The sequence below is a fragment of the Chionomys nivalis genome, chromosome 4, assembly GCF_950005125.1.
Source record: "Chionomys nivalis chromosome 4, mChiNiv1.1, whole genome shotgun sequence".
In the NCBI taxonomy this organism is placed as follows: domain Eukaryota; kingdom Metazoa; phylum Chordata; class Mammalia; order Rodentia; family Cricetidae; genus Chionomys; species Chionomys nivalis.
Window position 1 is genome coordinate 38,373,140 of NC_080089.1, and position 13,736 is coordinate 38,386,875.

The following is a 13,736-nucleotide window of genomic DNA, read 5'->3' on the forward strand; positions in this document are numbered from 1 at the left end:
TTCAAGAGCATGTTATAAAGACTTCTGATTATTCATGTGAATATCAAGCCATGCATTATAACTTCTTGTTTGATGTCTTTCTTTTGCTGCTTGAGATAGAACTTAACTTCTTACGAGTATGCGAGAGCTTGCTCCCTGAGCTGTACTCCAGCCTCGCGAGAGTATTTCTGCTTTCCTTGATTGAAAAAGTAAACAACAATTGCTGAGCATCTGCAGACCTTAGAAGTCTTCTTATTGCAGTACCTTGTTTGGTCTAACAGCAAACCACAATGTAATACTATCATTCTTTCAGAGACTAGAAACTGAAAACAAAAGGCACACATTAGGTAAATCAGATCTAACACAGACAAATATCTTAAACACCTTCTGTTTTCTTATCTCTGTTTTCTTTTATTCTCCACTGTTAGAAGACAGCAATAGAATTTTCTAGCACTCTCAAAGTTATTCCGTGAATATTGTTATACTTAAACTTCACAGCACCCAGGATGAGGATATTTTATGAGTTGAATGGCCATTTACTGAGGAACTGATGTACTAAACACAACTAGAAGAAGAAGCCACAGTTTCAAGTGTAGTTTCTCAAATAATTCTATTGATTTCTACCTACAAAAATATCACTTAAATTTGTTCTTTATGTTTTCACAGTTCAAACGTCATATACCACACCCCAAAGTTTTCAGTACCACTGTTTAGATGTGTTTGCCTAGGAATATGTTCATCTACTAAATACTTAAATGGCAGTTATTTGGTGTGCACTAGTCTCCATTAAACTCCATTGCAGTTGGTCTGAGATATTCCAGGAGGCTGTGCAGAGAGATCCACAGCATGAGAGCCACCCAGTGGCCATTGTGACCTCCTTCTACAGTTAGGAACAACTGGTCTCAAAAGTAGGGGAAGTTCTGTCACAGATACAGAGGATTGATTATAGGAAACAAAAAGGAAGAAAACTGACTTTCTTCCAACAAACACCATGAAAGGACATTAAACTGAAAGAACCTGATAGGATGAAATGTCTATCAACATTATCATATGGCAATAGGGAAATAAACCAATTGAACTGATGAAATATGTATGTCACATTAGGTATCCTGTGACAAAGACACATTACACAAACCAAGTATCTAAGGCTATACACATTATGGTATATAATTCTGAACTAATTGGATAGTTTTATACTGAAAATTTCACACTCTTTGTTACTAAAAATATCCAATAACAAAACGTTCCCATTTTTCCTTTGAACAAAGAACTCCATTTTCTTTCCTTAATTCTTTATTTCAGATTATCATGTGTGTTTTTATTTAAGAATATGAGTAACAGTTATCAACATTTATGAAGCTGTTATTGAATGTATATATATATATGTATGAGTCATACATATTTCATTATATTATATATGCTTCATTTACTGTAATTAATGCTGCAGCACCAAAGACTATTCACTCTCCAGGAACATGTGCGCTATCCATCAGAATCTCCTTGGTAGAGATGGAAACAATTGGCTTAATCTTACAATATTTAGAAGACAAATGCATCAATCAGCAGATGTTAAATATGAAAAAAGAACAATCAAACAAATTGAGCATAAAGTTAGTAATTGGGACAGTTATAATGAGACAAGTCCAAACTGCAGATCATAGAGGTGAAGCTGGAGATGGAAGCATCACCTGGGCTACCATGGTTCACAATGACCTGTCCATGAGAGCACGGTGACAGACAGCCACAATGAAAACCCAGGAAAGATTACCGATATTTAGCAGTTGACTTTCCTTGGTTGATTGAGAGAAAACAACACAGAGCTGGGCTGTTTTTTCCAGGAGCAGGAGGGGAAAATCACAATCTCTGACAAAGCTGAGTAACTCAAGTCCATATTTGATAAATGTGTGGGGTGTTTGATGAGTGCTTTGAATAACTCTGCAAATGCTTTGAAAAATAACCAGAAACTTGTGCTTTCAAGTCATTATGTTATACAAATGATTAAGAACATTTAGCATGTTTCTCTGTTTGACCCTGTGACATGTTTTCTGAGACATTCCTTATTTGGAAGTGTTCAATTTTACTTAGCTCTGTATTAGTAATCAAGAATGAATATAGTGTCTTCAAATATGGAAATATGAGTATACTTTACTAATTCCAAAGTATTTCTAGAAAAATACCTAATATTCAATATCAACATCATCTGTAATTATTAGACATTTCTAAGAAAGCTAATATTTAAATATAATATTCATAGTTCTTTTTAAAAAATCATTACATTACTGTGTGTGCATGTGTGTATGTGTCTCTGTGTGTTTATCAATGTGTAGTTTCCCTTTTGAAGTATGTAGAAAAGAAATAAAGTCATATACATAGAAATGTTGACATTTTCCTAAGTAGTGGACTAATGGGCTAGTGGGTTCTCTCTCCAGTGAATCTCTTAGAAAAGTCTACTTGCTACTTTTTCCTTTGGTTAACCCTGTTCCCGATGTGAGGCCATTTACTGTCTCCAGACACAGCAGGCAATCTTCATCCTTAATCAGATGTACGCTTGCTACTATTGCAGAAATGTGAATAAATGCAGCATTTACTCTGCATGATGTATCCAGTCTTGGATACTGTTGGATATTATTTCATAATCATGAACAGAATATGAGACCAATTTTGAATTTCAGTATGAATGATAATTGCTATATTAGTGTTGAATTACTTGTAATTACTCTATTTCCTTGTTTTTGGATTTAGCTGAAACTTGTTTGTACCAAGACTACCTTTGAAGATAATGAGGAACTCCACACTACTCAATGAATTCATCCTTCTGGGAATACCCCAAACACAAGGACTGGAGACTCTACTCTTTGTTGTGTTCTTATTCATCTACTTCTTCACCTTGCTTGGAAATTCACTCATTTTCACAGCCATTGTTTCTTCATCTACCCTTCACACTCCCATGTATTTCTTTCTGGGACTTCTATCCATTTTTGATATGCTGTTCCCCTCAGTAACCTGCCCCAAGATGCTACTTTATCTCTCTGGTCAGAGCCCAGCCATCTCTTACAAAGGCTGTGCTGCCCAGCTGTTTTTCTATCACCTCCTGGGTTCTACTGAAGGTTGCCTCTATTCTGTGATGGCTTATGATCGCTATGTTGCCATCTGTCACCCACTGAGATACATGCTCATCATGAAACCTGGAGTGTGTGTGAGCTTGGTAACAATAGCTTGTTCAGTGGGATTTCTTCACGCCACCATCCTGACCTCTTTTACCTTTCATTTAGTCTACTGTGCATCTAATCAAGTGGACTATTTCTTCTGTGACCTTCCTGCAGTTTTGCCTTTGGCTTGTTCTGATAGCAGGTTGGCTCAGAAGGTGGGTTCCATTAATGTTGGCTTTCTGGCTCTGATGCTTCTCTTCAGTGTTTGTGTCTCCTATGCACACATTGGGATTGCCATTCTGAGAATCAGTTCAGCAGAGGGCAGGCAGAAAGCATTCTCCACCTGCAGTGCCCACCTCACTGCCATCCTCTGTGCCTATGGACCTGTCATCATCATCTACCTGCAGCACACACCAAACCCCCTGCTTGGTGCTGTGGTGCAAATATTAAATAATATTGTCTCACCCATGCTGAACTCTTTAATCTATTCACTGAGAAACAAGGAAGTGAAAAGGTCCTTGAGGAGAGTTTTTCAGAATGTGTTGCTTGGTGTTCAGAAACAAATTTGGACATAATAATGATATTTCAAACTCTCTTTCTTAGCTTTCTCCAGAAGCAAATAGGGATAAAGATAGAGACCCATTGTCAAACCTTATGCTGAGAGTGAAAGATTTAAAATACTCATTGCTAGGCAGAATGTCTCTATCAAATCCTTTCCTTTAAGGTCAGGGAACCCCAAGAAACAAGAGACAAAATAAATGTTAAGAGCCATAGGAAATGAACAATACCAAGGCAACAAGAACCTTTAAAATAGCATGAACAAAGCTTCTTTGAACTCACAGAGAATGGAGCACCAAGCACAGCGTCAAGTAGGGTTTGCACCAGGTCTTTTGTATATAGTATGGCATCCATTTTATTCTTTTCTTAGAAATCCTAAGTGTGTGAACCAGTGGGCCTCTGTTTCTTTAGCCTTGTCTTTGGTTCTTTTCCTTGTGTTTGTATGTTTTGTCTAATTCCAAAGTGCTAGTTGTTGTTTTATTGTAATCCATTTTATACTATTACAAAAAGAATGAAACGATCTTACCATTTTACTACTGTAAGTTAGTAGCATAAGGTCAAACAATCTGCCCCAAATTACATTAAATTCCTTGTAAATTTAAATTAAATTTGTCTTTTACATTAATTTCTGTTTTGAAACAATACAGTAATTGTATTCTTCACTCCTGATTATAAACCTGTTAAAGAAAATAATTATCAAACATGTAGAGATGTCAAAGGACAGAAAAATCTCCAAAAAGCATTCTCTTCCTATAAAGCTTTGCCCCTATGCATGTTCAATTCCTTGACTTTAAATAAGGAAATGAATAAATAAACACACAATGAAATATCTGGATATGTTGGTATGCCTATAACACTATGTTCTTCTGACTCTACAATCCCTGACTCTTCCTAAGTAACACTATAGTCAACTACACAGGTAGCTGGTCCTCCTAAGTAACTCTGTAGCCAACTATATAGGTAACTAGACCTGACCTCTGAGCAAGAAATCCAAGGGGGATCACAATCCCAGAGAACCTAGACAACAAAGGAGACCCAAAGAGAAACAAATGGATCCACAAAGGAAGGACAAAAAGATAAGATCTCCTGAGTAAATTGGGAGTATGGGGATCATGGAACAGAATAGAAGGAGAGAGGGGAGGAAGTAAGGGGAGAAGGGGTAAATGTATAGCTCAATAAAAATAATACAAAAAAGATAAAAAAATCCAGGGTCTTAGTGAACAACAAGGAGATTTCATCTATCTATAATCCTCAACCCACACACTTCTCCTGGTTGAAGATTAGAGACAGCTGTGACCATATTCATCCCTTCCCAGTGTCAAATCAATCTCACTTCACACTCCTGCTCTTCTTAGAATGCCATTGCTCTCCTTCTCTGGTCCCACACTTCAGTTCCCCTATTTCACAAGAATAATGCAAGATGTTTATAAGACATGATACTTGTAAGGCATCTCTGTGATGCCCTCTTCATGACTATAATCTTTATACTTATATACACCAGTCCTTTAAAATATACCTTTACCATTTCCATGCCAGAGTTTTCAGTATTAGAAACCTCAAATAACATATAGACTCTCATATGGATTAGCATTATGGTTCTCAAATGCTCACCTAGTTAGCAAAAATACTCTTGGTCCTAATTGCCAGCCTCTCCTGGAGCTGCCCTCCATGTGTTCTGCGGTGTGGTTTTACACAACTCATCATCTTGCCAGAGAACTCATAATATTAATGAATTGTTCAGAAAACAACTGATAATAAGTGCTGCAAATAGGTCTTGGATGTACACCGACCTCACTGTTAACTCTATTTTAACCCCTCCATTTTTGCCTGTAGTAAGAGAAGTTAGTATCTGGTCCCTGCATTCATCTATTCATGGTTGAACCTGGTTGGGGCCCAAGTTCAAAGCCTCCTTTCTTCATACTGTGTTACAAGCTTGATGCTGTCCAACCAGGAAAAATCTTAAGTTTTTCTTCTTCTCTTTTGTTTCGTTTTCAGAGCATGGTGATGCTGTTACAACCTAGAGCACAATTGATGTTTTCAGAGCATGGCTATTTAAGATTTCATCCTAGCTTTGTCATTTTTAAAATCAATTCCTCCACGATAATGTCATCTCAACTGTGAAACTTAATGCCTCTGGCATAAAACTATTTTGAGGAGGGAGGACAGACTTTGGGCTATCCACAAATGGCACCAGTATTATAATAGTGGCTTTTAGGAGTTTTCAGTTGGCCACAGCAGAAGTGCTCAGTATCTCTTTGCTGGCCTTCTCTCGGGGTAAGAATCTGCTCTGGTGGGTTCCCCAGTGGCTTCTTCATGAACTATCCAGATACCACTGATTTAGGGAATTCTAGATTGTCAGCTAAGAAAATCCATCACTGTACTTCCATGTTTTACCAAAAAAACGTTTTCAGATGACAATCAGTTTAGTATCTAGATATTTCTGTAGCTGTTCCTTATCAAGAATCCATAGTAGGAATATCCCAGAAAGGCTCATAATGTTCCGAGATAGCACGTAGGGCAACGTGCTCAGGCTGTGGAGGCATGCACTGGGATACTGGAGAAGAAAAAACTAGGGTTGAGAAATAAGATTTGGTACATTTATTTCATTATGCCTATGTACTGCATCTCACTAGAGATCACCATTGGATGTTTTTTCCTGAGTATGTAAATTTAGTGGCAAAATTCCATTTATGAACTACAATAGATAGATTGTGGTAAAACACAAATGCTACCTCATCCCATGCCAAAGACAGTGAAGATGACGTTAACCAAATGAGCATTGGTGCAGTTCTTGACTGAGTCCCACAAGCATCATTTGGTAATGATTTGCCAAGGACCACTTTGTCTGGGAGTATTTCCACGTGCATTGCCTGTCCACATTCATCTGATTAAAATTGTGTACCATATTATGCTTCTGGAACTAGACACGAGCCTATTCCCACTCCTTTTGTACAGTGCTTATGTACTTAGTCATAGCCATGTCACCCAGGTACTTTAGCAGATCTCCACAATTATGGAATATTGGTAATCACTAACCCAGCTCCTAGGTTACAAATGGCAGTTTCAAGAAGTCATAGGAGCTCCCACTCCTGCATCTCACTGCCTGCCCTATTGCTTGATGTTGCCCTCTTGAACACATATCTTAGATAGCCCAGCAGTTGCCCCATCATACTATTTAAGGAAAAATCTTCTCATCCACTGTGGAAATATGTGGAGACCAAAAAATGCAGGCCCATTTCAGAAACATCTTGTCCAACAGTCAGAGAGTTTGGAGACTGACAGGCATAATTGCACCTCATAACTCAGGAAGTGGTTGCCTGGCTCTTTTGAAATTAAGATAGCTCAATGCCACCCTGAAGGTGATCAGGATATGCAAATGTACCTCTGCTCCTTTCTTTAGTAACTATGAGGTCACCTAGGGAAGGGCTGTCTTCAGCTACAGTGACCTAGAGCACTTTTGCTACCTAGACAACAGAATGCTACTGAGTTGATCGGAGTTAACTGTATCATGTTAATAACGTCTTTTGTTACCTTCTCTCCCAGTTTACATTGAGTATAAAAGCTGTGGAAAATTAAACATGGTTGAATTTCAGGATTTCAGTCACTGGAATAGCCTCCCAATACTTTCTGTTTTCTTTCTTATTGTTTTTATGTATCTTCATATTCTTTATTTATATTTCTTTAATTTCTGTGCCACTACCCTGGTAAGAAGTATTTTTGTTGAGGCTGGTCCTCGACAGAAATATTCTAATTTTTAGTTCCTTAGCTTCTTCCGCTGGTTCTCCCTATAAACTTTGCTGTCTTACATCATGTCTAACAAGACCATAAATGAAATTCATTTACTATTATGTTTTTCAGAATTCGAGGAGCAAGAAGGAGATGTGTCTATTGGGTCACACACATGTTTTTCTGATATTATTTTCTTCTGCAATTTTGAGTTATACATTTATCCTCCACTCCAGACTTGTGAGGTTAATAAATGTCTTCCGTTTATAATTATATCCAATCCCTGAAATATTTATAGCAATGAAAAATGGATAAGGACTCTCTTCAAATTATAATTGATTGCATATTTTAGACTGCTTCTCATCAAGTTGCTCATGAAAAACTTGACTATCATTGTCACTCAAGCAGGACTAAATTTGTAGTCCTGCTCTCTCAGACTGCCAAGAAAGTGAAAACAGTGGCTCTGATATTCAGGTCCAGCTCTAAATTCTTTAAGGATGTTGAGTTCCTTTCCATCATGCACAGTGTACATGCCAATACCTCTGCCGGAAAATTGCTTTGTCCTTCTCTACGCTGTCTGCTGGTTCACGCTGCAGGTCCCAGTTAAAAGAATATTTTCTGACAAGATTCTCCTACCTTCAGAGAACCCCACTATTGCTGCCTGGGAGCCCAGCCATCAAACAGCACAGGGCTCAAAGAGAAAATCCACAGAATCAGTGCATACTAAGCCTTTTTTAACTGAGGGAGTAAAGAACAAAGATAGTCACACACTCTCTCGATAGTTTCCTTCAGACCTTTTCTTTATTCTTCTTTTGTATTCTCCATTCTTTATTTTCCTGGTGATTTTCATCTCTCATTGTTGATGTTTTCCTTCTAAGTAACTCAATCTTTATTCTTGATGCTTTTCTTCTAGTTCCTTTTGACTTTCTCATTCTTGATGTTTTCCTTCTAACTCTCTCATTCCTCATGTTTGTCTTCTAATTCATTGTAACTCTCTCATTCTTGATACTTTACTTCTAGCCTATTTTAACTCTATCTTTATTCTTTTTTTTTTATTATTCTTTTTTAATTAAAATTTCCAACTGCTCCCTGTTTCCGATTTCCCTCCTCCTCCTCCCACATATTGCCCCCTCCCTCCGCTCCCCTCCCCCATCCCCACTCCACTTCTCCTCCCCCTAGTCCACTCCCCCTCCCTCTCCATACTGAAGAGCAGTCCAAATTCCCTGCTCTACAGGAAGACCAAGGTCCTCCCACTTCTATCTAGGTCCAGGAAGGTGAGCATCCAAACAGGCTAAGCTCCCACAAAGCCAGTTCATGTATTAGGATCGAAACCTAGTGCCATTGTCCTTGGCTTCTCATCAGCCTTCATTGTCCGCCTTGTTCAGAGAGTCCAGTTTCAACCCATGCTTATTCAGTCCCAGTCCAGCTGGCCTTGGAGAGCTCCCAATAGATCAGTTCCACTGTCACAGTGGGTGAGTGCACCCCTCGTGGTCCTGATTTCCTTGCTCATGTTCTCCCTCCTTCTGCTCCTCATTTGGACCTTAAGAGCTCAGACGGTTGCTCCAAATTGGGTCTCTGTCTCTCTCTCGATCCATCGCCAGATGAAAGTTCCTGTGCCATTCTCCTTGGCCTCTCATCAGCTCTCATTGTCCACCACATTCAGAGTCCGGTTTTATCCCATGTTTTTTTCAGTAGCAGTCCAGCTGGCCTTGGTGAGCTCCCAATAGATCGGCCCCCCTGTCTCAGTGGTTGGGTGCACCCCTCATGGTCCTGACTTCCTTGTTCATGTTCTCTCTCCTTCTGCTCCTCATTATAACCTTGGGAGCTCAGTCCGGTGCTCCAGTGTGGGTCTCTGTCTCTATCTCCATCCATTGCTAGATGAAGGTTCTTGCTTGGTGCAGGCAGGCCAGTGAAACAAAGGAAGTCTCGCCTGCCTACTTGCCCTGAGGATTTGCCCCCAGCGCCAGACAGACTGAGCTGGATGGTGTTATGTGCCCAAAGAGGAAAGGGGGCAGAAGGAAGAAGGGTTCTGGATGCAAGCTGGGTGGGACAAGAAGAGAGAGGCAGTATGCGGGGTGTAGAGCCCCTGCAGGGAGCCCAGGGAGTATAGGGTGGGGGATGAGGAACTTCAGAGTTCCCTGTCTAGGGCTCTCTATCTTTTTTCTTACCCTGACAGCTTATATACCCAAACAAAATCTTTCAATCAATATAAAAGTTACAATGTGGTTACATTCTGTTTTTCAAGTGAATAATTGCAATGAATACAAAACAAACAGTAAAAAACAGCCTAATACCAGAAAAAGAGAGCAACAGCAAATGCACAAAGGCATAGCAGAAGCAAAAGACATTGAGGGGTGGGTGATCTAGCGTCCTGCCTGCATTTTCTTGACCCATCAGAGACTTTCCTCCTGGTGGCCTGACAGCCTGAACTTCAGTTACCTTTTGCTGCTCCTCTAGCATGGCCACCACATCCTTCCTTACTATATATGTCAGTATTTAACAAATACGGTTTAAGAATTACTATCTTTTAAAATCTTTGGTCACAGACTAAGTATGCGAGAAAAATATTTGAGGTTTCAAGTGAACATTCTTGAACATTATTAGTCCATAAAAGTGTTCACAAAAGATACTGAAATACTCCCCCCAACAACAACACAATTAAACCAAGAAGTTAATTAGATGCTTTCCCATTTGGGATTAATACTCAGAGGAAGATCACAATTATTTTAAATCTCTTGTGTTGTGAATTATTGCAGTTCCTGAAACCAAACAGGAAATTGCTCCCAGGGAGCTGAAACACACTTGGATGTGCAACATTCTACTCAAAAGTGATTAAAATGAGGAGAAATTCTCAATTTCAAACTACAGACTGAAGGATGTTGAGACTCCTTTCTTCTGCAGCAGGTACATAGAAAAACATCACTCAATAACACCATCCGTCATATTAGGCTTTCTATTGACTCAGTAAGTGCTCAATGTCTCCTTCGCTTTTATCAGAGTGCTCAGTCTCTCAGTCACTAGGGACATAATATAGGCGAAGAGAGTGGAGTTTTGGACAACAGAATTCATGAAATAACCTATATTATAAGGATTTCACTGTGTTGGAAAACTGAAAAATTATGAAAATATGTCAGAAAATTTCAAAATATGAATACTGGAAAAGAGTGTTTTCTATGTCCAGTCCTTCTTTTTAACTCAAATATGGTTCCAGAATTAGATTTTGCAGCCTGAGGTAGTGAAAACAGTAGCTTCTTTGTTCCACATGGAATGCCAAGGCCTTTCTGTAGGTAGTTTTTCTTTGTTGTTCCTTATGATTCAACAATCATGAATAGAGAGTCAAAGAAAGTTGACGAATGATGATACATTCTTATGTTTGGAGATGGACCTATGAAATTGGGTGCACTTTCTTTGTTAAAAGCAGTAGAACTTCAAATCTTTTTAAATATTGTGACTTCACTGGTTGCATTATAATCTGTGTGCATCCTGTTCCTTCCATTCAATTGGGTAGTAAGGTGCATTTGAGGTTGCTTTTTTGAATTCCACATCCTTAGTTTGCCTTCTGTGAAAATGTCACAAGTGTCTTTTGAAAATATAACATAATGTGATTAATGTGGTTTGGAAATGGGCCTCTCTCTTTGTCTCTCTCTGTCTCTTTTCCTCTCCCTCATCCCTCTCTCTTTCTGAGTTCATATATGTACATTTGAGATGTATATTATGTGTATAATAGTGAAGGAAGAGATAATTAGAGTCAACAAAGCTCTGCTACTATACAAGACATACCTACAGAGCCTCCAGTCACTTACTACTTTCAACTTATCTTTATACAAGACACAGAATAAACCCATGTACAATCACAAATCTTCATTATTTGCCCGAAGAGAGAGAAAGCATTCATGATGCTAAGTAAGAAAAAATTAATGTATTTCATTAAGCTTACAATTCAGTGATGTTCACACTTCAAACTTAAAATTGTGAGGTATATCCTTTGCTGTTGTCATTTTATCATAAATGCTGTAGATTCTGATCCTCACTCACCTCAGTCCTGGAAGCTACTTACTGGTGTGAATGTAAAGCGACAACGTCTCACTCATTAAATTTGTTATCTGACACTTTCAATCTATATATGATGCACCCTGATCATGCTCACTCCCTACTCTATCTTATCCCTCTCCCACCTTGCCACACCCATACCCTCCCTACAAGTCCATTTCTGGAGACTTTGTAGTTATTTTAGAATCACAATAGAGCATATGGACTAGGATCATTCTTATGAATTTGAGAGCAGAGGAGAGTAGCCTTGGAAGTTACTTTCTGGGTAAGATTGGTGAGAATACTATTTACAATTGCCCTGTAAGTTACCATCTGGTTGAGACTTTTAAGGTGCTTTATCTTCAATTAAAAGCCTAACTACAGAAAGACATCCCATTGGCAGGAGGGAATTCAGTGTAGAACATTTGTCTATAAATATCACTGCCTTTTTGTCTTCCACTCTAGAGATTTAATATCATCTAAATCATATACATAATAAATTTTTCCAAGAATTTCTTCCCACAGAGTCTCAGGAGCTGATTCATCTATAAACATGACAAACCACACTATGGTGACAGAATTTACCTTGCTGGGCATCCCTGAGACAGCAGGCCTGGAGAAGGTCCTGCTCCTCCTGTTCTCAGCACTGTATGCCTGTGCCCTCCTGGGAAACTTCCTCATTCTTACTGCGGTCATATCCTCCCAGCGACTCCACACTCCCATGTACTTCTTCTTGGGAAACCTCTCCATCTTTGACTTGGGTTTCTGTTCCACTACAGCTCCAAAGATGTTGTCATATCTTTCAGGCCAGGGTCGAGGAATCTCTTTCCAGGGCTGTGTTGTACAACACTTTTTCTATCATTGTCTGGGTTGTACATTGTGTTTCCTGTACACAGTGATGGCCTATGATCGCTTTGTTGCCATATGCTTCCCTCTGAGATACACAGTCATCATGAACCACAGAGTGTGCTGTGTTTTGGCCACAGGGACCTGGATGAGTGGCTGTGTGCACTCTGTTATCCTAACTTCCCTCACTTTCCAGTTGCCCTACTGTGGACCCAGTGAGGTGGATTATTACTTCTGTGACATGCCTGCCGTGTTACTGCTGGCCTGTGAGGACTACTCTCTAGCACAGAAGGTAGGCTTTACAAATGTTGGTCTTTTGTCTCTCATTTGTTTTCTTCTCATTGTTGTGTCCTACACTCGAATTGGGATCTCCATCTCAAAGATCCGCTCAAAAGAAGGGAGGCAGAAAGCGTTTTCCACCTGCAGTGCCCACCTCACTGCCATCATCTGTGTTTATGGTCCAGTCATCATCATCTACCTACAGCCCAATCCCAGTCCATTGTTTAGTGCAATTATTCAAATTTTGAACAATCTTGTGACACCTACACTCAACCCGATGATCTACAGCCTGAGGAATAAGGAAGTGAAAACAGCCCTCAGACATGTATTTTTTAAGAAGTGTCTCAGTCTTAAAAATAAATGAAAACATCTAAATTGTAGCTGAATAAAGTCTGATTCACCATTAAACCTGACAGATTTGAATGTGCAACTTACTTTATAAGACAAATTGGCATCCATAATATCCAAGTCATATTTAAATAAAATGTAGATTACAATAATTTACCACTCCTTCACTGTTTGAAGAACAGACTTATTGCCGGGCTGTGGTGGCGCACGCCTTTAATCCCAGCACTTGGGAGGCAGAGGCAGGCAGATCGCTGTGAGTTCGAGACCAGCCTGGTCTACAAGAGCTAGTTCCAGGACAGGCTCCAAAACCACAGAGAAACCCTGTCTCGAAAAACAAAACAAAACAAAAAAGAACAGACTTATTTTATATGTACCTGTGTTTTATAATGAAATATAAGCGGCAAACTCTCTTAGCAGATGAACTGTTGATTTTCTTGTGGCGGGGGGAGCGTGAACATGATTTCTTTGTATAGCCTTGGCTGTTTTAGCTGTGCAGACCAGCCTGTCCTCAAAGCCACAGAGGTCTCCCAGGGGCCAGGGACAAACTGGTCCTCCTGTGCTGATTTTTGTGCTGTGTGATTTCTCTATAACCACCATTATTCATCAAGTATTTGTTATTCTTCTAACTCTTTAATTGTGATCCCTCACAATGTAGCTGTGCCTACTTTACATGTGCCCACAACATTTACTGTAAATTTTATCTATAGAAGATCATCTAGTGCAGGGTCTATTTTATAATTAAATGGTAACAACTGATGCATGCTCTCTGATGAACATATTGTAGTCATGGTAAAAGATGGATGTACTATTTTAGAATGCTGA

General features: G+C 39.3%; 2 protein-coding genes across 2 annotated transcripts; both read left to right on the forward strand.

The window, feature by feature from the left end:
• The first annotated feature begins 2,758 nt into the window (after positions 1 to 2,758).
• Positions 2,759 to 3,703, forward strand: LOC130873473 (olfactory receptor 148). The gene has a single exon (XM_057768341.1). The coding sequence runs from the start codon at positions 2,759 to 2,761 to the stop codon at positions 3,701 to 3,703; it is 945 nt and encodes a 314-aa protein (XP_057624324.1).
• An 8,288-nt stretch (positions 3,704 to 11,991) lies between these two features.
• Positions 11,992 to 12,930, forward strand: LOC130873449 (putative olfactory receptor 10D4). The gene has a single exon (XM_057768292.1). It carries the CDS (start codon positions 11,995 to 11,997, stop codon positions 12,928 to 12,930), a length of 936 nt encoding a protein of 311 aa, XP_057624275.1. The 5' UTR covers positions 11,992 to 11,994.
• The last annotated feature ends 806 nt before the right edge of the window (positions 12,931 to 13,736 follow it).

Bases quoted from the DNA above. Each gene is read 5' to 3' on its own strand.
- LOC130873449 (XM_057768292.1), top strand. From the start codon at position 11,995: ATGACAAACCACACTATGGTGACAGAATTTACCTTGCTGGGCATCCCT.
- LOC130873473 (XM_057768341.1), top strand. From the start codon at position 2,759: ATGAGGAACTCCACACTACTCAATGAATTCATCCTTCTGGGAATACCC.